This window comes from Mustela lutreola, chromosome 4 (genome assembly GCF_030435805.1).
Source record: "Mustela lutreola isolate mMusLut2 chromosome 4, mMusLut2.pri, whole genome shotgun sequence".
NCBI classification, from domain to species: Eukaryota; Metazoa; Chordata; class Mammalia; order Carnivora; family Mustelidae; genus Mustela; species Mustela lutreola.
Window position 1 is genome coordinate 185,246,145 of NC_081293.1, and position 23,617 is coordinate 185,269,761.

A 23,617-nucleotide genomic window follows, 5' to 3' on the forward strand; every position below is an offset into this window, starting at 1 on the left:
TGTCCTGGTGTGTGATACAGATTAGCAGCATGTTATGGTTTGGCTTCACCCTAGAAGGGAGAGCATGGGCAAGGCGCTTGTTTTTCTGACACTGTTGTATTCTCTAATATGTGGATGCAATATCTACCTCCTATGGTTCACACCAGAAACAGGTGAGATAATGTATGTGATATGTTGCACAGTGCTCTGCAAATTGCCCAATAAATAATAGATATTGGTCCAAACATGCTGCTTTTGGTCAGAATACTTTATTTTTCTGCAGTCACTTTTGGAACCAGTTTATGAACCATGCAAAATTTGTCATCCTGTGGTCACTCTCTTGGTTGCTGATGAAAATCTCGAGTGTCTACCTTGATCATACCTCCTGGCTCACAAGATTTTATCTTGGATGAGGAAGTTGTCAGCAGAATGAACGACAGCCTTGAAGGATAAAGTTTTACCACCTTTGAGTGTATTGAAAATACTGCAAGTTTAGAAAGGTGCTTCCAAACAGATTCCTTGTCACAGTTACGGTAGCATGATTGCTCTTGTGTGTCTCCAGAGTGGCTTTTTTAGGGATGAAGGTAACTTAGGTATTAGGAAATGAGGTGTCCCTATATTATATCTAATCTCATTTGGATGTAAGGCTTCCTCAAGAGTGATGGTCTCTTTCCCTGGCTACTAGGCTCCTTTCCACCAGTGGAGCCATCCAGCAGCTTCGTTCTTGCTCTCGCCTTCATGTGAACTGCGACACCGTGAATACAGGCTGCCTTAGTGGTCGCTCTTCAGGAAAATTATGGTTTTAGGTTGCAGCAGCAAAAAGGGGCTCAGAGTTCTCAGACGAGATTATCCTCACTGAGACAGAGGAGGAGCTCAGAACCATCACGCATTGTAGGGTGTAGTTGAAACTCTGTAACACGGGGGCGGGTTGCAGTGATTGTGACTGTGTCACTAAGAGTTGTGTTCCCTGGGGGTTTTGTTGGGACTTTGGCTCACAAATCACTGGAGGGATGGGAAGAATCACCTCAAGATATACTCTTCTCCTTTTAAAAATATTTGAAAACTCCTGCTGATGTGATTTAAGAAAACTTTTGACCATACCTGATCATAAAAGGAAGTTTACCGACATGTACAAAATAAGACTTTAGGATTGATGTTGGGAACTTCATAAACACAGTGAACTTGAAAAGTTTATCCTTAAACCACCATCCTCCCAAAGAAAGGGAGAGAAAAACCCAAACAGCTGCATTTAAAATCACCAAAAGGGGCTATATTTTAGGCCTTGAAGTTACCAGTTGATGCCTTTAGACATTTCTTTTGATTTGGTGTTTTATGCAATTAAGCAGTGACCTGATTTAGAGGAACAGTTCCTTTTTTTCTAACCCATTTACTCATTTTCATTTGCAGGACTGTAAAAGTTATGATGTGTATTTTTTCTAGTTGTTTTGCATACAGGTTCGTAGAGCATATGTACACGTATATATAGTTTTCATTTCCACTAAGCATTTCACTCCCTAGATGCTCTGCTGGTATTTGTTTTTCCACTGAGGTCTCTTGCCTTTTTAGTACTTCTTCTGTTACTCCCCCGGCAGGAACACCACAGACCTTACTGGAGCAAATGAGGCTTTTCTTAACTTCCCATCTTGGACTTTGCACACAGCATTTCCATTCCTTAGTCATGAATGAGTCCTTTTTTCCCTAGTGACTGTTCGGGCCTTGTGGACAGCAACAGGGTGGTGAAAGGAACATAAGTGTCACAGTCTTAATAGGGGAGATTGTGACACTTAGATATTCATGTTTACTCTATACCTTTTCTAAATCTCCGTGCATCATAATTTAGTCAAGTCCATTTTTTTTTGCAAGGCACTGGGCAATGGCACAACAGCAGGGCTTCATGGAAAGTGAACAGGGTGGGGCATTGCAAAACCTCAGTCGTGTGTCTGCTTGGATCACTGCCCGTGTGGCAAGGCCTTATGAAAGGGGCAGTGTGGTGGTGTCATTCCTGCATTTATGGTTGTACCAGCATTGGGACAAGAAGGAGTCACCATGGAAATAGCTGGGCAGTTGTGCTTTGAATTCATTTAGTGATGGCAGCCGCAGGATCGGTAATCTGTGTACTTGGGTCGTCTCGGGCCTTTGTGTGCCAATGGTTTGAACATTTTGCTATACAGTTACTCTGTTTAAATGTTCTTTTTTTTTTTTTTTTTTTTTAAAGATTTTTAGAGAACGGACAGAGTAAGCATGAGCAGGAGATAGGGGCAGAGGAAAAGGGAAGAGGCAGACTCCTTGCTGTAGGGAGTCTGACCTGGGGCTCGATCCCAGGATCCTGGGATCATGACGTGAGCCAAAGGTAGATGCTTAACTAACTGAGCCACCCAAGCACCTCTAGATGTACTTTTTCAAACATGGTCCCTTAGTGTGAGGCCAGTGATGTTATTTGGTATTCAACTGGAAAAACAAAAACAAAACAAAACAAAAAAACAGATTGATTCTGAGATTGCTGAGGGAAAACTAGCTAGCTTTTATTAATTAAAAGATGGTTCATGAGTCTTTGCCATGTAAATCCCATTATAAAAGATTGTACCATGTACTTCATGGGTGACTTTACAGGAATTTCAAAGGCAATTTTCAAAGGCAATAAGCAAGTTTGATATATAATTGACTTGACAGTAAGGTGCAACTATACTTAATGTCTTTGTTTCTCAGTCATCTATAAAATTGAGCTGGTATAAGATGATCATTACTGCTTTCCACTCATAGTGTGATATTAGAAGACAAAAATCAAATTAGAATATATTTGCAAGAGACATAAGTCTACTAATACTAAAGAGAACGCTTAGTTTTTGTCCACCAGTGGAGTGGTTTTAGATGACAAAGAGTTGTTAGTCATCTCTGACGTCTCCTGTCACGGGACGGAACAGGCTTGGCTACCCTGCGCTCTGGCTTTGGGCAGGACAAATGTTGCTCTTGAGAATATTCAGTAGAGCCGACTGAAATAAATGCCATTTCTAAACCAAGGGCACTAGCTCCTTGGAGAATGTGGCCACAACCGCCCAGGGAAGTTATGCTCCTTTCACTGTAGGACTGAGTGAGGTTTTCAAATGCTGAACAGTGGCCAGGAGTTCTAAGTCACCTCTTCTTTCTCTTTTTTAAAATTTATTCTCCCAGAATCTTATTATTTGTACCTTTGTCTTAATGTCACTAGAGGCTTGGTGTCTAAGTTCTGCAGTGGAACAGACAGTTGAAAATTTGGCAGCCATAACAATACGAGAACACCCTAACTCTCTGAACATTTTATAGCAAAATGCCTGCTGTAGAGATGCTGACTTTATCAAAGCAGCTATAGTGTACATAACACCAGTATTTTATTTGGGCTCCGTAGGTCTTTTTAAGGAGTCAGATAATGTGGCTTCTTCCAATGGGGTGAAGCAGTAATATTCTTGGTTACATCTGGCCAGTTGTGCTGTGGTGAGAGCATGTGAGTGTTGGCTGGCACGAAAATTTTAGAATTCATAGATAACTTGATAAACTAAGGAGGTGACTTTATTGATAAGTTACTGTATGGGAAAACTGCTATCAATAGTAACTTAAAATCAGTTAAAAGAATGGAGTAACGGTGGGGTTATTCCTTTTCCAAAAAGACTGATATAGCAAGGAACTGGTGGTAGAAATCGGAAATATGTATTGCCTACAAGCCAGGGGGTATTGGGAGCTGTATCCAGTCGTATAGCAAGGACATTTATAATGGAGAAAATGGCATGGTTTTTAGGAAGAAGCAGGAGGTCTTGATTTCCAGAGTGATTTCTCATGGGCAGCATTTATTGAGTAGTTAGTTCACTATATTGTATAAGTTGCTGGAGACTTTAAGGAACATAAGACATCTTCTCTCTCCTCAAGGGGCTCATTGACTTGTAGAAAGTGACAAGATGGGTTTGGAACTTTCTGTACTTGTCTTCTCAGGAACAAACTCCTTATATCCAGAAGAAAGCTAGTCAGTCATTAATAGTACTGTGGTCTTAATGATAGTTTTGGCCTCATTAGTAAGACAGCTGTGAGTTTTTACTCCCTCCCAACTGACCCAATGCAGTGGTATTGAGGATTAGTGGTAAGTGATGAGAGAGACAAGTATCCCCTGCTATCCAGAAGTAGAGCATTCCTATGAAACCTTTTGTAAGCTGAAATGACATTGATCAAAGAAGCAGTTACCATTCATTTATGTAGAAAAATATTTGAGCATTCACAGACCCAAAAAAAAAAAAAAACATCTCTTAGGTTCCTCTAATACCTTTGGACACTTTCTAGTGGGTGCACAAAATAAAGCACAGATATTCACAGCTTTGGCAGCTGAATGCTGAGATGCTGGGTGTAGGTTCCCAGGAGGGAGCACGGTGGCCCCACTCCAGCCGCTCAGGTTGTGCACTGCTCCTCTGAGGGCTCACTGCAAAACCAGTGCTGAACGCTACTTGGACATTTCTCATAAACCCAAAAATCCTCTTCAGATTTCTTCCAGTTAGTGAAAACAGGTACTAATGTAAGTCTTTTGTGAAAGTGAAGTGGTACAACTGGAACTTTTGAAAAGTGGGGGATACCTGTACTAATATCAGTGTGCCTTCTTCCCCTTTGACCAAGAGAACCCTGCTCACCCCTTTCTAAAGGAGGACACTATTTCTTTATGGGAATTTGGTGCCAAAGGTAGAGAGAAGCCATTGAAGGGAGATGCTTAAGTAATGTTAAAAGAGTACTGAATGCCACAAAGAGGACTTACCAAGATTGCCTTTTTGTGGTGAGAGCTTAGGATAGAAACACTGAAGGGAAAATTCTGAGGGGAGATTGTCCTCCAAAAGAGGAGATGTAACTGAAGGGAAAATTCTGAGGGGAGATTGTCCTCCAAAAGAGGAGATGTAACTGGTTTCATTATTAGTGCATAGGGAGGATGATTTGGATTTCCCCTCAATTCCTAAAAAGGGATTAAGATATTAAGAATAAACCTAGTGAGGCTAGTTTGTGAGGCTTAGCCTCTGAGGGGTAACTAAGGTTTTCTTCTCTTCTGGTCTTTAGAAGGAATTGGAGAGCTCAAGATACAGGAAGTGAGCAAGACCACAGGTTTTCCTGAACTAGGGTGCTAAGGAAGGAGAGCAGAGCAGAAGGCACTAACATCCAGGCATGTGTTTCGGTTGTCAGAGGCTTGCTGCACTTCACTTGAGGTGGCAGATGGCAGAATCCTCTGGTGTCGTTTGTGTGCTCCTGGTGGCTTTCTTGGCCTCTTGGTCAGATTCTGGTAGGTGCTGGCAGCTCCTTCAGTTGGACCGTTTGCCCACCTGTGTTAGGCCTGATCAGTGATGTTACTGACCTTCGCCCAGGCAGGAAAAGTGTCCAAGTGGAAGAGGCTGACTCCCCATGTGTTGATGGCCACCATGACGATCACCAGGCCAATGACATTGACCCCCAGGCCAGCTTTCACCTGTAGGACACAAACCAGCCCACTGTAGTCACTGAGCAGGCAGTAGCCCAGACCCCCCAGTGCTCCTTAGCAGTGCCCCCCACCCAAGCCTTGGCCCTGATCTGTGCCCAGTCACTGCCAGGGATCTGTAGTGCTGCCTCCAGGAGTGGCTTGGGACTGTGGAAGGGTGGGAGAAGCCCTCAGGACCATCTCCGCTTGGGTTCTCACTCCCAAGTGGAAGCCTGGAAGGCGTGTACTAGGAACACCAGGTCTTAGAATGTTAGGAGTTAACGCTACGCAAGGATCCTGTAGCTACATGATCGGGAAATACTTTAAGGCGGGAACTTCTTGAAGCCTTTAATGTGCTGACACATACGGGGACCTGTAGGAGAGGCCTGATTTTCCGAAGCCTCTGCTACTGTTAACTGTTTTTTCCTTCCAAAAGGAACAGCTTATGAAAGGTGGTGTATCTTGGGTTCACCTGGAGAACTAGGTCAGCTGCCTGTGCTCAGCCCTTCCATGGGAGGGTGACACAGACATGTTAGCTTTGCTTCTTTCTGCTGAGGGAATGTCACCTCCATGACCCTGAACCCTCCCATTTCTGCCATGGAACTGAATCAGGCTGAGGGAGGTGTGAGGGCTAATGGATGGCAGAGCCAGGGCCAGATGGAAAAATGGACAGTAAGCATAGCTGGCAGCCTGTCAGGGAGGACCCAAACACACTGCTGTAGCCACCACGGGTCTGCTGGCTGGCACAGAGTTGGGAAAGCTGTGAGGGAAAATGAATGCTAGGAGATTGTTCCAAGCAGGTGACTAGATGTATTGCTTCTCCATTTTCTGGCCAGAGCCCCAGACTTAGAAATCATTTTTCCCCTGGTCTTTGGGTGTGGAAAACTGCCCAGGTCTGTAGCCAGAGAAGGCAGGTTCTAAAGGGGCTCAATTAAAGTCCTCCAGACCTGAAAGGAACCCCACAGAGCATATAACCTCCATCTTTCGCAGATGAGGAAATGGAGGCCTCAGGTCAGTGCCCGGGCTGGAAACAGAACAAACGACTGGCCTACTTCTTGTCATCTGGTGCCTTTGAAAGGCGCTGTCTCTGATTGCTTGATTCCAGATAAGATGGCGGGGGGTATTGGGGGGCAGCAGTGAATGGTGGGGTACCCAGAAGAGGAAGTGGTAGAACGGGAGAGTTAGGACTGAGCTTGGTCCCAACTCTCCTGAGCAGACACTGTTGTGCACTAAGAGATGGGGCGGGGGGGTCGTGGCTGTGACCTCCCTTCCCTGAAGTGTCACAGATGACTTCCATGAGCGGTTTGATTGGTAGAAAGGATCTGAGCATCTGCCACTAGCCTGAAGCTCTCCCTTTCCTCCGTTTGCTTTTTACAGGGCTGCTGGGAACAAGTTTGGACTTTAGTGAACAAAAGTGTGTGAGACCCTCAGCAAGGCAGACTGAGCCCTATTTCAGACAGCCCAGCCCCAGTAACTAGGAGTTGCTTTCCCCTTTCCTCCATCCCCCAGTGGCCTGGATATCCAGGAGCCCAGCAGTGAGTATAGGTTGAGGGGTGGAGGGTAAACAGGCCCAACGCTGACCAGATGTCTCCTCAGCGCCATCTTGTGGGGGGGCCAGCTGAGAACTAGGAAATGAAGTGTGGGCGCCCCATTTTGCCATTGTTGCTTCAGGGGCTGGCATTGGGGAGAGTTCAGTGGGAGCGCCCTGTCCCCTCAGACCTTTCATCTTAGGTTCCTATGGTTTCTCCTACTTCGCTTCTGTGAGTAAACCAGCAGCTTTTGCAATGAATGTCCCCACTGGCCCCGTGAGGAAACTGAGGCAGAGCCTTGAGCCTCCCCTGGGCCGCATCTCGCGTCTGTTCCAGCTGTCTCTGTATATCCCGGGTAAGGGTGGGAGAGCACACTCCTGCTGTCCTCGGTGCTTGTGGGCCGGCAGAAGGCCTTTTTGCCAGCACCGTTCTTCTGACCACACTAGACAGTGTTGACAGACCACAGACACTGCTCCAAAGTGATAAGCTTCAGGAGGCCGTGGAGCCACTGGCTCGTCCCTGTCCTCCCTGCAGCAAGAGGGTGCCCATGACTTACCATATCTTTGATCTGGCAGTGCCCATAGCTGAAGACGATGGCATTGGGGGGATTGCCCACAGGCAGCATCACTGCAAAGGAGATGCACATGGTGACTGGGATCAGAGTGTAGAGTGGATTAATGTGCAGCGTTTCAGACTAGGAGAAGAGAGAATTCACAGAAACATCAGTGTTGAGATGCAGCTTGCATTTCTTGGGCTTAACATCACAAACATGCTTTAAATGCTGGCTTGGTGGTGGCTAACCGTGGCTGGATACTGTGTGTTGGGGGCCGTGAAATCACTACAGTCGAGGGCATACAGTGCTGGGCAGCCCAAGTGGGCTTAAGCTGCTCAGTCACTTCCCGTGGAAACATGGGCTCTGAGTTCCTTCCTAGAAGGGATGTTTCATTTCTTGGTGCTGGACTAATTTTATCCTTTTGCCAAGAGAGTCATTCTTCAAACTCAAATCCCATGAATAAGCTGCTTTGGTTGAGGTGGGGGTCCCTCATCCGTGGAGTGTAGAACTAAGGTGTTTTCTAGGTGATGCTTGCTTTGGATGGGGTTTGAAACCTGTGGTCTCGCCCTCCGTGTCGCTGTTTTCACTGCGTGCACTCCCGCGCTCACACAGATGAGAGGGCAGCGCAGTTGGAAGGAGACATCCGAGCAGACAGCGAAGACAGGGGCTGGGGTAGTTTGGGATTAAAGAGAGTGGAAGGGTTTCATTTTGTTGGGGGTGGGGAGGAGCCTTCATTTGCTGGGTCCACCTCACTGGTGGGACAGAGGCAGCCCTGTGTCTGGTGCATTACTCGAGGGGCTGCTTAGCCAGGCTGAGATCTGGGAGATGCGCCCCTCCCCTCACTCATGAATAACAGATTGTTCTGAGACCATGCGGTAAGGCTGGCGTTGCCTCAATTCTCAGACCCTCCCAGACAGAGAAACGGGGAAGGCAGTGATGGAGCTGAGTGTACTTGTGGGAGCATTTTGGCCCCATTTTCTGTAGTTACTCCTCCCTCTGGCCCTACTCTTAGGTCTTAGGAGAGAAAGAAATGATGATTGTGAGGAACTGGAATCCTAGGGTTTTACGGATATTCTGTGCATTCTTGTTTCCATTCAAGACTGCCTCTAAACTAATCCTACTCTTTCGGAAAAGGGTTTCTAGGACATTTGCTACAATTTATGTCTGTCTCTTTGTCTGTCTGTCTATCTGTCTATCTAATTTGAAATGCTTCATTTCCAAATTGTGGCTGGAGCACCCATCAGTGAAGTCTGTGGCAATGACCGGAGGAGAGAGTAGAGCTGGGAAGCTGTTCGCTGGGCCCGAGGAAGCCCGTCCTGACATCTGGGAGCCCTGCCCTACTCACCAGGCTGCACAGGATGGGCAGGAAGATGGTGATGGTGGCTGGGTTGCTCACGAACTCTGTGACAATGGACACCAGGATGCATGCCAACAGGGTGACAGCCCACGGTGGGAGGCCACTCAGAGACAACATCTGGTGCCCAATCCACGTGGAGAGGCCAGAGCTCTGCAGGGAGATGGTGATACAGTAAGGAGAGGAGGAAGAGCACATTCCCCCTGGAATTCTTAGACTCCAGAATGTCAGGGATGTTGGGGGGCTGGAAGGAAGCACTAGGAGTCATCTAATCTGCCTTCCTACTTTCAGGCACACTGGATCCAGAGGCATTCCTGACCTGATGATGAGGTGGTTTTTACAGCCTAGAAAATTCCTTATGATCGTGTAACATTCAGTCTCGGGGTTTTCTGGACAATCATCACAGCGCATGGAGAGCTGCCCATCCTATTGGCTATGATTCTTGTCAGGATTATGCAGGGGCTGGAGATCTTCGGGGCCACAGGCCTCTCAGCTTCAATCTCCTCACTCTCTCCAGCCTCTGACATTCTCACTCTGTGCATCCAGTCAACGGTGATTCTGACACAGACTCCGCAGTATAATCCTTAATTCTGCTTTTGAAATCTAGCTCTCTTATCACTAGTAAAAGGGGAGAAATTATCAACATCCTTGGACAGTAACCTTTCCTGTGGTTTGTGGGGAGTCAGTGGGCAGGGCTGAACACCAGAAGCTTTGCATACACGGATTCCCAGTCTATCCGCTCTCAGTGGGAGAGTGCCACCTGGCTGGCCTACAAAGCTAGTCATGGTGGTCTGTCCTGTGTCAGGTTCAGTCTCATCACGGCTGACGACGGGATCTGCAATCCACCAGTGCTTTTTCACAACACAAGATAAGAAGGCATGTTGCCGCTCTTGAACCTTTTCCATTAGCAAAATTTATATAGATCTACTCCAATAAATGAGTTATTTCCCACTTGGACTAACTTTGGTTGGAGGCTGTTCCTTTGCCAGTGGTGAAGATTCCTTCCCTCCCTTAGAAAATAAAGGACACCGCTGACATTTTGTACTAAACACAGGTTGCCGTGTGCATTCTCCTGCCCTCCCTGCCTTCTCTCCCTTCTGTGGGTGATGTGCTCTGTTTCTGCTGACCCTAGAGCCTGCAAATCCACTAAAGACATGGAGAGTAGGGCCCAAAGCAAGGAGGGACATTTTATGATTCCTCAAGCCTTAAGTCCTACTCATATTTTACTGTTAAGGACAGCCTCACCATTGCCGGCAGACTGCTTTTTCTCCCCTTTTCCGAATTCACCAAAGACTATTTGATGTTGACAGCACCCTGGCCACCATAAGGCAAGCCCGTAGTAGACAGCTGGTGCCCAGAAGCCTTCAGAATTCTCTCTGCTGTGGCCATTTTACCTGGGAGCACTTTCTTTCTTTCTTCTTCTTCTTCTTCTTCTTTTTTTTAAAGATTGCATTTGTTTATTTGTTAGAACACAAACAGGGGGAGCAGGAGGGAGAGGGAGAAGCTGACTCCGCACTGAGCAGAGAGCCTGATGATGTGGGACTCATTCGCAGGACCTTTGGATCATGACTGGAGCCAAAGGCAGATGCCCAACTGACTGAGCCACCCAGGCACCCCCTTAGAGCACTTTTCTCTTTTTGTTCTACTGCCCGTGAGCTGCAAATCCAACGTGTGAGAACTACAGCAATTCATGGTTGGTACAGAGCCTTGAGGCTGACAGGAACTCTGTGACTGTTACCTCTTAGAGCACATTAAACCTTACCCAGGGGACAAAGGGGAGGAAGAGCAGTTAGCTGAGTGGAAACAGCACTTATAAAGAAATGGGGTTCCACTGAGCACATTATCCAGATAGTATTCAGAAGTAAAGTGGAAAAAATTTAATAGCAATTTTTTCCAGAAGCTATTTTATACTGTAATTTGAAATAAATTGATAAATTAGATTGCCAAGTTAGAAAAAAGCACAACAAAGGAAGTCTTATTTTTTTAAACCTTGATACAAAAACATTTTATATGAGATTTTCCTCATATCAAGACTGAAATTATTTCAAACTTGGTAGGAATCACCTATAGCATACTTGAATTCTATTACTAAAATGAGTAGAGTCAGTAGATTTTATAGAAATACCAAGTATGCTATCTGTAATACATAAAAATTTTGGTTAAAAAAAATTTTCCCAGGCTGGACTCGGGCCAAAACTGACAACTGAAATTCAGTAAAGGTAAGTATGATATTTTGAACTTGGAATTAGAAATAACGTATACAGGATTGGTTGCAAGATGGGACATTTAATAGTGGCTAACAATTAAAAGAATGAGGGTTTTAGTTGGCTGCAAGTTCAATATAAATGTTGATCTGAGTGCCAGTGATGCCTTATAAAAGCTTCCACAAAAATACAGATTGGTGCTTGCATCAGAGGTGAGAGGTAATACGGCTTGGGTAATAGGACTCCTTTACTCTGCAGCAGACTGACTACCTCTGGACCACGTTTAAATAAGGCCAAGGGCAAACTGTATTGAGTCCTGAGGAGAGACCAGCATGGTAAGGCGTCACTACTTCTTGAAGAATGGTTGAAGGAACTAGGGAGTTTTAGTTTCTTGGGGGGAAAAAGATGATCTAAGGGGATCTAGTAACTTTTTATGACTTTGATAATTATTACCTAGGCTGGGGTTTCAGAGGACAGAGCCAGAGCCAACAGTGGAAGGCACACAGAAGATCTGAGCGAAAAGAAAAGAACAATTCTTCATTCCCTGCCCAGGGAGGGCCCTGTCACTGGTGCTGTCCAAGCCCAGGGGTGTCACGCAGGGAACTCTCTCACCGGGTAGGAGACCGGACTCGGTGTCCAAGGTTCCTTCCTAGTGGAAAGTTCTGTGATCTTACTATTAGTGATGCAGATAGGCGTGGCCCTCAACGAGTAGGCAAAGAGTGAGCCACATTAATGAACAGCGAAAGCCAAGGGAGAAACTGTGAACCTGATTGATTTGGAGGATCATTTCCTATTTCAGGAAGGGCTAACATTTGAGGAAACCCAACTATTTCCCACCGGCCCCCTTTATAAGATTGCATCCCGGCTCCTCCCCATCAGGAAATCAGGGCACGTGCACAGCAGGTACATCAGCTTTAGCACACATTCTCCAACGGGGCTGAACGTAAGCAGATGGACTGACTGAGGGGCAGTTTGCTGTGTGTCCATGTGGGGTGTCCTGGACCCTTAGAGACACATGTCTTACCACCACTGTCAAATGCCCAGGAGATGACTATACAAGCCGATAAATCTTTTGCCTGTGGCCCTGTGGGCCCGTGAGTGAGGCGGGAGGGACTCCCTAGCACAGCTGATCTGTACGTCTGTTCTCAGCACGAGCTTAGAAGCTCAGAGCAGGACGGAGGATCCACATCTGGCTCCACTGTTCCCTGGGGTGAACCTTCACCTCTCCCTCAGCGCCTCTGAATCTTCCTCCCGGAATAAAAATGACTCATTAGGTAAAGTGGCTTAAAAAAATCTTTGGTCCAAGAGCAGAACTCAAGAGTTACCTTGCTGCCAGAAGCCAGAGCGTAGCCTCCTCCCACCAGAATGACAATCTCCCAGGGCATGGTCTTCTGGAAGTCCTTCCAGGTGATGATGGGCTCTGTCCCCAGTGAGGGCTCTTCGTTCTTTCCTGGACCACAGGTAGACGGGAAGAGCCCGATGAATCCTCATGGGTGGGCTTTGTGGAGATAGAGCCTAACTAATGAACCAATGACTCGTGGGGGGACTCAGAATGGCCTTGGTAAGGCTCTTCTGAAAATTCTAACTTGGGTCTGATTGACCAAAGCCAGCCCTGACCTCTTCCCTTGAACTTCTCTCACCGTCCGTCTTCTTTCCAAAGCAGGGCTTCTTTGCTGGGATCAGGAAGAGCAGGAAGCCGAGGAAAACAGAGACGGTGGCGTCGGTGCGGTAGCCCTTCCTAGCAAAGAGAGGAGCAGGGCTGGAGGCGGAGGGTCAGGACGGGGGTGGGGGTGGGGTTGGGGAGCACAGTGTTTCAGGACTGTCTGGACACAGTGCCTCTTTTTAGAACCCAGTGTAGGGGCTGGTCAGCCTGCCTTGCAGCAGCTGCTGCCATGCTAGCCAGCAATGGATTCAGCGGGCAAGGCTTAGAATCTGGAGGCTGGGCCTGGCTAGGGTAGACGTCTGGTGTGGCTGTATGCGCCTGTTCAAAGGAGAGAGCGGGAGTTATTTCGGTCAAGGAAACTCGAAAAGGATGAGTTCTCTTTCCTGCAAGGGTTGCATCTCTGTGTGTGTCTTTGCTCAGCTGAGAAGCCAAGCGGAGAGATCTGTGGGCCGGCCTTCCGGGGTCCTGCAGGGGTGGCCCGGGGGCCAAGGCGTTGGCCACTCCCTCCATCTCTTCCAGGGGCATTTGGTCTTTAAGCGTCAGAGCCACCTGCAAGACGACTGAGGTTTCCAGAGCTTAAGTAACAAGACAAGGTCACATGGCTGGTCCTTGGCATCTGGCAGCACCAGATGCCAACCCCGTACTCAGACGCAGCACACTGTGTTTTCTTCCTGACTCCACGCTGGCTTCCCTGAGAAGGGGGCACTTTCAGGGGGACGGAGTGCTTCCTGGGCTCACCGCTGCCCCTGCGAGTGCAGGAGGGACGCTGGTGGGAGCCACCTGAAGGGTCCAGTCGGGGTGATTCTTAAGGAGGGGACAGTACCACTTACTTTTCAAAGAAAGAATCCCAGCCAGGAACAAAGCCAGGCTCGCGGGTAAACCACAGCACGGTCATCAGGATGAAGAAAAATCCAGTTACCATTTCAGGGTAGCTGTAAGATACAATAGGGAAAGCCGCTCCAGGACCCGGGAGGTTTCTGTGCACTTTTTCACTTTGCGTGGGGCGCGCCTGCGTTCAGAACCCCCGTCCTGGAGACAGAACAGTGGCTGCCCCACTGCTCCAAGTGGCTGAAGCGGAAGAAGGCTGAGAAGAGGCCAGAAACCGTGACGTCACCCACGTCACCCACGTCTCCTAGCGCAGCAGAGGCGGGAAGGGAGGAGGTGGCCTGGCGGCACACATTTCTACGACACAGAGTATGGCCTCCGGGAGAAGGCCCTGGAAAAGGCCCGCAGTGCTTGGCGGGTGGGATTGGAGCAGCTGCCACCTTTCAGAGGGAATCTGATGGTGTATTAGCTATTTAAAAATTAAACACTGAAAGTAGAAGCAATCTACGCATTCAGTGGTACCCCGTGGAGTCAGCTACTTTTTGGTGTAACTGTAGGTTCGGGTGAGATGGGCCCAGCCATCAGGCCCGCACTGCAGAGCTCACGGCCTGGGAATAGAAGGACAGTCTAATGCTAAGTGAAAAAAGACAAGCTATAAAACCGTGTTCAGTTTGGACTGCAGTTTAGCCAAAATACATAAAATTTTGTACAAAAAAAGCATGGAAGGAAGAGTACATTATGGTAACAGTTGTTAACAGTTAACACTGAATAAAGAGAAGTCATTTTTAGTTTTTTCTTTATATTTTCCTGTATTTTCTAAATGCTCTACAACGAACGGGTATTCCTTTTATAAATTAAAACATTTAAAAAATACTGCTTATACCAGGATCCTTTTGCCCAAAGCTATAGCTGCCTGTTGCCCTAAAAGGAGAGAAATGGCACCAAATAGGCTGTGGGGGTCACTGAGGGAAGCTGAAAATGGCTGGCGGGGTGGTGAATCCTCGGGCCCTCTGTCTTCAGGCCTGTATTTGATGGCGTCAAATGGTCGTGGCCCATGCAGAGCAGTGTGGGGTGCTGGCTGTATGGGGAATCGGACCTGCCCCAAGAGGGTGGCTGTGCTGTCTCACACTCCTTTCCCCAGCCACCCCGTGCGCGCCATCCCTCCCTGACACCGCGGCTATACCTTGAACTTGGGAAATGGCAAAGGGGAAGGGCGGCCACCTGGAATCTGGCCCACTAGACTTGGGCGTTCAATAGCATCTCTAAATGCCTGGATTCACAGCTGTGGAAAATCCCCCAGCTCCAGGGGCCGCGGAGGACCAGGCTGCTTGTGTGCTCACTACACCTGCTATGTTTTCTCTCCTGGAGAAGGAGAGAGGGCGAATGGCTGATTTTTACCTAATGGCTCCCAGCTTTTCATATTCCTCTTGGATTCTCTTCTCTGACACCTCTTCCCTTTTGGTCTTCTTCTTCTTGCTCAGAGAGCAGGTCTCTCTAAAACTGAGAAGGAAGAAAGAAAGAACAGAAGAATAAAGGAAACGGGTTTCTGAGGCCAGGAGAAATCAAGGATTAAGCAGATGCTGAACTCCTGGCTTGCTGTGGTCACTTGTCCCCTCTTCTCTCCTGTGACTTTCATCTGCCAGGTTACATGGCCTCCCACCAGCCCTCCCCTAGGCTTCCGGGTATATCCATTCAGGTACATCTCTGGTGTATCGATGTGAAGTATCATGTCATACAGACTTGGGTGAGTGTGTTTATGTGCAGTAGTTTCTACATACCGGAGATACAGAATATACAGCTACCACTGTTTGACAGTAGCCTTTGAGTTATTAAAAAAAAAAAAAAAAAAAAAAGGCAGCTCAGAGAACATTCCCTGAACAAAGGGGGTCATATATATCTTCCCTTTATGTGTTTGAGGCTGATTGAAATATGGTTATGAAGAAAGCTTGCTAGGCAGATTAATGTCAGAAGTAACATTGCAAGGGGAGTATCTAACTTACGATTTTGAGAGGTACATGAATATTTCATGCAACTACTAAGTGTGAATCGCTCAGGTCTATAAAACTAAGCCTCAGGAAACTTCTACTTGGAGTCACATTTCTGTTGAAGTTAGTTCAAATTACTCTGTTTTGAGAGAGATGAAACTAAGTTAATCACCCTCCCATTCAGACTTTTTATAAGTCTGACGGTTCCTTTAACCAGTGAGTTGGAATTAAGAACATTCCATGGCAGAGCTCATAGTGAGGTGCCGAGGCCATGTACGTTTAGACTGTCTAGAAGGGGGTGCCCTGACACCTCCCCCAACCGTCTAGTCCGGTGTCTTCTCCTCACGCATCCTCTGTCGTCACTCAGCAGCTCCCCCTCAGGTGCTGCTCCCCAGGGCTCCTGCCATGACTGTGGACGGATAGCAGAGCCTCGGGGCCTCGCGGGCAGGGCCCTGGGACTCACTTGCAGCCGAGGAACAGCCAGTGCATCCAGAACCAGCTGACCACCAGCATGATGAGGGAGATGGGGAAGCTGAAGAGGAACCAGGTGCCGAAGTTGACCACCTCCGCAGCTGGGTACTGGCTGGAGGGAAAGAACCAGGTCAGTGATGAGAACAGGCTGGATTCCCATGTGGTTTCTGGGGGCAATAAGCCAACGGCTCCCTAAGAAGACACACATCAGAGCTAATGGTAAGGGCGTGGTGACACATTAGAACTCACGTATGTGACAGCTGGGAACTGTACAGGGCCCCGCCGAGCATTATGAAGTAAGCTAGAAACGGCACTAAGCAAACAGACTTGACACCACTGATGCCCGTGTGCATTGCACTCAGGAAAACCATGCAGGAGCTGTTTTGCTCTTAAATTATGTAAAGATTCTTACAAGTTTACTCATCTGGTGTTCAGGACAACAGAGAATGCAAAGGGGCATCTGGTATACTTGGTTTATAAAGTCCCTGAAGGAACGTGAGCTGCCCTGAGCTGCGGTTGGGGGCATGCATGGCACTGACTTGGGACAAGTCTGGACTCTAGAGCATCATGAAAGTTCCAGGTATGAATGGCGCCCCTAGGAGAACCGTGACTTAGAATCTCCAAACTGTTCATCAACGTCCACTGCTGTCCCAGGGCTTCAGGGAGGTGACCTGGACGACTCGTCATTTATCAGGAAGAGCTGTGGCCCCTTGCGCAGGTGTTGTTTCCTGGGGAGCCTGGATGGGCTATATGTGAGCCATGACTTCAGCCTAGACAACACCTGTGTTCCTTTCCTCTTGGGCTCTTTTCCCCCCTCTAAGGTGGGAGGAAACTGCCCCTCTTTTCACACTAGGCGCTGTGTGGAAAAAGAGAAAGACCAAAAGCAGAACCCCCCCACCCCGAGAGAATGCTCTGGAAGCACAGGACGTAAAGAGGGTTTCATCGTCTGTCCTTGCAGGGACGTCTGCTTTTTTGCCCTGTGGCCTTGTCAGGGACTTACCTTTACCATCCACACACTTCTTGGGAAATTGTAACAGCTTGAGCCTACCCTAACGGCCAGTGAGTCACTGTTTGCGGGGGTGGGGGTGGAAAGAAAGGCTTTAGGATACCAGAGGGTAGAAGTCATTGAGTGACTCACTCTGGCCTGTACTGGGCTAACAGGCATCAAGTCTGTTGCATCGTCTCTTCTCCACACACAGAAATCTAGGCCCTATTCCTGGACCCAGGAAAGGGAATGAGTTTTAGAATAGATTAAGTAACTTCTGTGGATACATGTGTGAGCCTATTCCCATTTATAGCACTTTAGAAAGAGTAACAGCTAATTTCTAAATTTTTGAAACACAGCCAGAATGAACTGTGGGGGCGGTCTGTTCACCAATGCCAAGAAAACCAGCATGGTGGCTATTCAGACCAGTGGAGATCCTTTCACAGGATCCCTGTTGTCCACATAAGCCACAGTTACGACTAAATGTACCACGACAAAACCCAGGAAGGAGACTAAGAGAATATGAATTTGCCCAACCACAGAGTAAATGAGAAACTAAAGAGCAGAAACTCAGAGTCTGGACAGAGTGATGAGGTGTGAGGAACGCTGAAGCTCAGATCTTGGAGACTTGGGTCTTAACCTTTCATTCCTCCTCCCCAATCCTCCCTCCCTTCCTTCCTGGATTCTTTCCTTCCTTCCTTTTCCTGCTAAAGTGGAAGGTCTATTTCTCCTCTTGTCTGTGATCCGTTTCCCTACTCTCTGCTCTCGAGGCCTTCTTGTGTTCTCAGTGACATCACTCTATCAACCATCCCCTTTCTCAATCTTTAATTTTCCTCTCACTTGGACACCCCATCAACATTCCAATGTGTCCCATCTTAAACCCTCCTTGGCCCCACTCGACTGGCCCTGTATCATCATCCCATACCTCCTGCTTGTCACAGACCGCTCTGTCTACACACCTCCGGCTCACTCAACTCCCTGAGATCTGGCTTCACTTTCCAATCACTTGGCCAATTGCTCTTGCCTAGGTCCCAGTCACCTCCACATCACCAACTCGAATTGACACATTTTGGTCCTTCTTTTGCTCAGTCATTCAGCCACTGTAAACAGTGTGGTCCACTCCTTCCTCCTTGAACACTTTCTTCCCTTGGACAGAATGACACCAGATTTTCCTCTTCCCCGTGTGATACCTATTGTTCTCTCATTTATAGTCTACTTTAAATATTTCAGTTTGATATTTATGGCCTCTGCTCTTCTTACTTTATACAGTCTCCCTGAGTGATCGACTCCTTCCCTCCCCTGGATTCAGTTTCCATATGCATCCCAGCAGGACCCACTACCATCTAATTTGTGGGCCCTGGTGCAAAATGCAAATATAGGGCCACTTGCTCAAAAATGATTAAGAATTTCCAGATGAGAGGAGCCTGGGTGGCTCAGTGGGTTAAAGCCTCTGCCTTCAGCTCAGGTCACGATCCTGGGGTCCTGGGATCGACCCCTGCATCGGGCTCTCTGCTCAGCAGGGAGCCTGCTTCCTCCTCTCTCTGCCTGCCTCTCTGCCTACTTGTGATCTCTGTCAAATAAATAAATAAAATCTTAAAAAAAAAAAAAAAAAAAAAAGAATTTCCAGATGACGAAAGCAGGGCATAAAGCTAAGTGTGGGGCCCTTCCCAGCACGGTGGTCTGGTGTGACTCTACAGGTTGGGTGCTCATGAAGACAGCTCTGAAGGCCACTGACTCCAAATCTATGACTTTAGCCTAGAAACTTCTCTTAAGATTCAGTGCTGTGTATCCACCTGGCCATCTCAACCTCTCTGTCAATGTTTCCTTACTTTTTTTGCTCATTTAGATCAAGGGCAACTCTGTTCCCCCAGCTGTGGAGGCCTTGAGTCTGACAATCAGACTTGGCCTCTCCCTCTTTCTGGTTCTTTCTGGTCAAGCCTACCTCTGCCTATCTCTCAAATCTGACCATCCCTCCTCACCACTGCTTCGGTCAGCAGGCCACCGCCAGCTCTCTCCGGGGCGTCTGCAGTGGTGTCCGAGTTGTCTTTCTGCTGAAAGGAAGCATGCTTTGTCTTCATTATTTTAGTCCAGAGCCTGCTTTCAAAACTATAAATCTTATCACCTCACTCCCTGCCTACAATTCTTCAAAGGCTTCCCATGGCCTTTCAGATGAAATCTAAGGTCCTTCGTGGGCCTCAAGAAGTCCTCTGTGATCTGCATGTCCACCTCCCTGGCCTCCCTTTGCCCTCTCCCAGTCTCTCGGATCATTACATGTTCTGCTCTCTTGCCTCTGAGTCCTCCCACTCTCTGCTGTCTTGGTCCGGAACACCCCCCTTCACCCAGTGTGGCCCACGGTGCTTCCAGTCTTGCTTCCCTGGCTGCGTCCTTGGGGAGGCGTGTCCTCTCCGTGGACTGGGTGGCCCCCGTGGTCTCTCCCAGCAGAACCCCACTTGTCTCCAGTCACCCTGAACTGTCATGCTCCATTGTCTCTTTTCTCTCTCAGCACGGAAACGGCTCTAGTTCCTTTTCCAGCTCTATCCTCAGCCCCTGGTGCTGCTCCTGACACACAGTGGGCAGTTAGTACATCTTTGGTCGGCCAGGCGAGCTACCTACTTGTTGAAGTGTTCCAAGAAAATCAGGCTGGTGGACGTGCCGATGATGGTGGTCAGGCCCCCAATGGTAGCAGCGTAAGATATGCTCAGCGAGAGGCACTTGCAGATCATCTGGTCATGCTGGGACTTGTACCTTCTGTTGAGCTCCTGGTTCCTGGAGCCGGGGAGCAGGACGAGTGGCTTTTCCTATTAAAAAACAAAAACAAAAACAAACAAAAAAATCCACAGTGAATCTTCCTAACCCCACGTGGGCTGTCCAGCACATGAAGCATGAAGGCAAGGGTACCAGAGTGCCGTGGAAAGGTTTTATGTTTGGGTGTCAGAAAGACAAATCCCAATCCTAGTTCTACTGTGCACCAAATTGGGCGGCCCCTCTGAGCGGCAGATGCTTCTGCAAAAAGAAGAAAATTCTCTTTTCTCCACCAGATCATTGGGAAGAGTCACTGAAGTAACATATGTAAAGTGCTTAGAACACGTCCTGCATTTAATGCATGGTAAGCTATTACTACTTGAGTTCTTAGTCTCCGCATGCTGTTTTCCCTTGAACTCCAGCAAAAGTGGTTGCTCTCCGCTTTGGGTGTGAATGACACATGGAAGACGGTGGTTCTTCCTGGAGCTGGGGGGAGGGTCCGGACTGGGAGGTGACCGAGAAAGAAGCCTTGGGTGGCAGAGGGAATCCAGTGTGTGATTCTCTCCTCACTCTTCTCTGCTTCTTGCCTCTTGGTTTTCCTCCCTACTTTCCCCGTCGCCTTGCATATAAGGCTAGCCTTCGGGGCTCCTCTCCGGCCCTGCTTGGCCCAGATGGTGGCCTTGCTGACCTCTGGCCTCTAGTGTAGATAAAGGAGCAAGTGGGCACCTGGGTGGCTCAGTGAAGTGTCTGACTCCCATGTCAGGCTCCCAGCTCGGCATGGAGCCTGCTTACGACTCTTTCTCCTTCTCCCTCTGCCCCTCCCCACTGCACAGCCCGCTCTCTCTCAGATAAATAAATAAATATTTAAAGAAGAAAAGAGAAGAAGAGAAAAGAAAAGAAGAAGCAAAAACCCTCTGCCCCACACCCCCACCCCCAAGCCTGGGCTCCCCCCACCGAGTCTTTCTGAGACCAGGAGCTGCCTGCGGCAAATGTCAGCAGGAGAGATCCTGGGAAAACCTGGAAAAACCTCCCTTCTCAAAGCCCTTAACCAGTGCCCCACCTCATAGGAGGGCCCAAGTCAGTCTGGACCCTTGAAGCCTTCCTGAGACATTCATTATCAGCGCTGTTAAGAGACCTCATAGATTCTCTGGGCCCGTGGTTTTCTATGATCCTTTCTTCTAATGAAAATCTTTATGGACCTCTGATATATAAGACATAATGTAGCATTTAATCAGCATCCATCTGTTTTATTACTGAAAGCAGACACATGTGGTCAGGGAGACTTGGATTTGAATGGAGATGCTCCTCTCTCTACTGGCTCCGAGGCCTTGGGCACGTGACGTCATCTCTTTGCCTCATTTGCAGGAATGGAATTCAAGACTGCCACCTCCCTGAGCCCAGAGAGGGACAAAACGCTCAGCAAACTGTGCTTGGTACACAATCAGAGTTTCAGAAATGATGTCGCTTACTTATACTGATGATGGATGTGAAGTATTTGAGGTTATTTGGATGGACACAAAAATGTGCAATCAAGGATTATAAATCAAGGATTACAATTTTAGGCCAGCTTCAAGATCTATTTTGTTCCCGCATTTTGTTTCCGTGGTATAGCAAGTAACAGGAAGATACTCATTCGCACAAAAAAGCAGTTTCCTTACAATCTCAGGACACTCAAATATTTGAGTATTTGCATTGTCCCCGAAGCACCTTCGAGAAAATATTTGAACACCTCTGACCTAGTCCAACCCCCAGCTTTTAGAGTTGAAGAAACAAACAGGCTCAGATGGTGGCATGACTTGCTAAATTAGACCTTTTACCTCCATGCAACCCACAGGCCAGACTTTGTGGTTGGAGGGCCTGGTGACAGCACCAGACCGATGTCCTCATTACCTCAAGACTAGGGCCCCTTGGGAAGCTCCAAGTTCCATTACGTGGGGCTGAGTTCCATTACCTGGGACCGGCGCTGCTTCTTGCCCTGGGGATTTGCTGTTTTGCCCGGGCTGGTGATCGTGGGCACACCATTCACGTTCTGTGGGGACAAAGACCAACCCATCGTCAGGAAGAGGACATGGTGGGCGTCAAGAGGGGCCGCGTCACCGCCCCACAGCATCCCACGCCTCAGCACTGTGGCCGTCGGAGACCAGAAACCAGGGAGAGGGTGCCGCGGGGAGCCAGTCCACCAGGCCTCCAAGACACAGAGTCCCAACCAGCGGGTATGAAGCAGCCCATTTGCAGAGACTTTTGAAATCTGGCAGGATAGTGCTCTGTCCTTGTCAGACAGCTTCACTTTCTGGCACTTCATTAGCTAATGAAGAATCCTTCATTTTTCTTTAACACAAAGAAAACAAAACAAAACAAAATAATCTCACCACAAGAGTCTACAGTTGGGTAATCAAAATTTGGGCTGATGTAAGTAAATGTGAAACCAGTTCTGGGGGAAGAGGTAAGGCCATAAACTCTGCTTTCCTTTATAAATGTGACCCTTTTGGGGCACCTGGATGGTGCAGTCGGTTAAGGGTCTGGCTCTTGGTTTCAGCTCAGGTCATGATCTCCTGGCCAGTGGGATCGATCCCTATGGCGGGCTCTGCACTCAGCAGGAAGTCTGCTTGAAGATTCCCTCCCTCTGCTCCTCCCACCACTCACACACAGGCATGCTCTCTTTCTCTAAAATAGGTAAGTAAATCTTTAAATGTGACCCTTTTTATATGGAATCCCCACTGCGGGGAATCTTGAGGGTGAATCTGTGACTCTTGGAAATCTGGCTGGCTGAGTACTGGGTTTCCACGGAAAAGGCTAGCCTGCCCTTTAGGAGGCTAAGCTGTCTCAGAGCCAAGGTTCAGAGGTCCGCAGGCCCTCGCCCAGAGCCGGTCCAGCCCTTCTCATATTCGGGCTTGGGTGAGCATCTCTGTGTCCTTGCATCAGTGGCTGCTGCTGGGCTCCAGGATAAGCTGCCTGGCATCTCTGTCCCTGAGGTATCTTGAGGGACTTCCCAGGAATCTTAAAGCACAGAAAAACCCCAAAGCCTTACCTTGCTGTGCATCAGCGAGGTGAAGTCTGCAGTCGATGTGCTGGAACAAAGCAAAGGAAATGGGAAAACACTAGTGGACCGGATTTTGTGAGATGGGAATGCCCCCACCCCACTGGTGTTTGGTGTAAGTGGCCGCTCTAGAGTTGGGTAAGATTAGAAGACTAATCTCACCCGAGTCTTCCTGGCCTTCCAGAGATGCTGTCAGGATTTGTGGGGACACAGCATTTCCTTAGAAGCAGTGCTGACCCTCCTAGCAAATAACAGGGAGGGCTTTCTAGGAGCCGAGCACTTAAATATGGACCTCAGTCCTCATGACACTGTTATCGTCACCACAGAGGGACGGCGCGTATTACTACCATTACTACCTGCACGTACACAGTAGGCAGTGGGCCCAGAGAGGAGCCCCGGGGCTCCTGCAACCCCAGATGAGCATTTTACAAGTTTCTCCTTCTAGACAGCGACCTTCACCGAGTCAGCTGGTGAGAGTTGCAGGAGCAGGGGGGGCCTGGGCTGCACGTGGAGAAAGGCAGGTGAGAGCAAGAGGTTGGGGGTGAGAGAGGAAGGTGGGAACTGGACCACAGCAGTACTGGCTGCGCTCAGGGCTAAACGTGTGCTTTGGTTTGTCGTAGTTCTGAGGACAGTGGGTACCGTGAGGTCTGTGTGAAGATAGCGGTTGGACACGTGTGCAGGACTGAAGTCCCGTGGCAGACAATCGTGTCCAGGCTACCCAAGGGGAGGGTAAGGAGTTGATGGGGCTCAGAGGGAAGCATTCTTCGGAGGGGGTTGCTAGCGTGGAAGGAGTGGAGCAGTCCGATGTTTCCCCCATTCCTTCCCAGGCTGGGTGAGGAGG

At 48.3% G+C, this 23,617-nt stretch overlaps 1 protein-coding gene across 1 annotated transcript in view; it reads right to left on the bottom strand.

The window, feature by feature from the left end:
* Positions 1-4,839: 4,839 nt before the first annotated feature.
* Positions 4,840-23,617, bottom strand: part of SLC13A4 (solute carrier family 13 member 4) — a 38,830-nt gene continuing 20,052 nt past the window's right edge. Inside the window, exons 6-16 of the mRNA XM_059171942.1 lie at positions 22,768-22,807; positions 21,691-21,768; positions 19,611-19,795; positions 16,005-16,124; positions 14,955-15,056; positions 13,562-13,663; positions 12,709-12,806; positions 12,394-12,518; positions 8,856-9,017; positions 7,514-7,651; positions 4,840-5,440 (exon numbers count right to left, since the gene is read on the bottom strand). Coding sequence (XP_059027925.1) covers positions 5,303-5,440; positions 7,514-7,651; positions 8,856-9,017; positions 12,394-12,518; positions 12,709-12,806; positions 13,562-13,663; positions 14,955-15,056; positions 16,005-16,124; positions 19,611-19,795; positions 21,691-21,768; positions 22,768-22,807 — 1,288 coding nt within the window. The 3' untranslated portion in view covers positions 4,840-5,302. The remainder of the gene's footprint in view (positions 5,441-7,513; positions 7,652-8,855; positions 9,018-12,393; positions 12,519-12,708; positions 12,807-13,561; positions 13,664-14,954; positions 15,057-16,004; positions 16,125-19,610; positions 19,796-21,690; positions 21,769-22,767; positions 22,808-23,617) is intronic.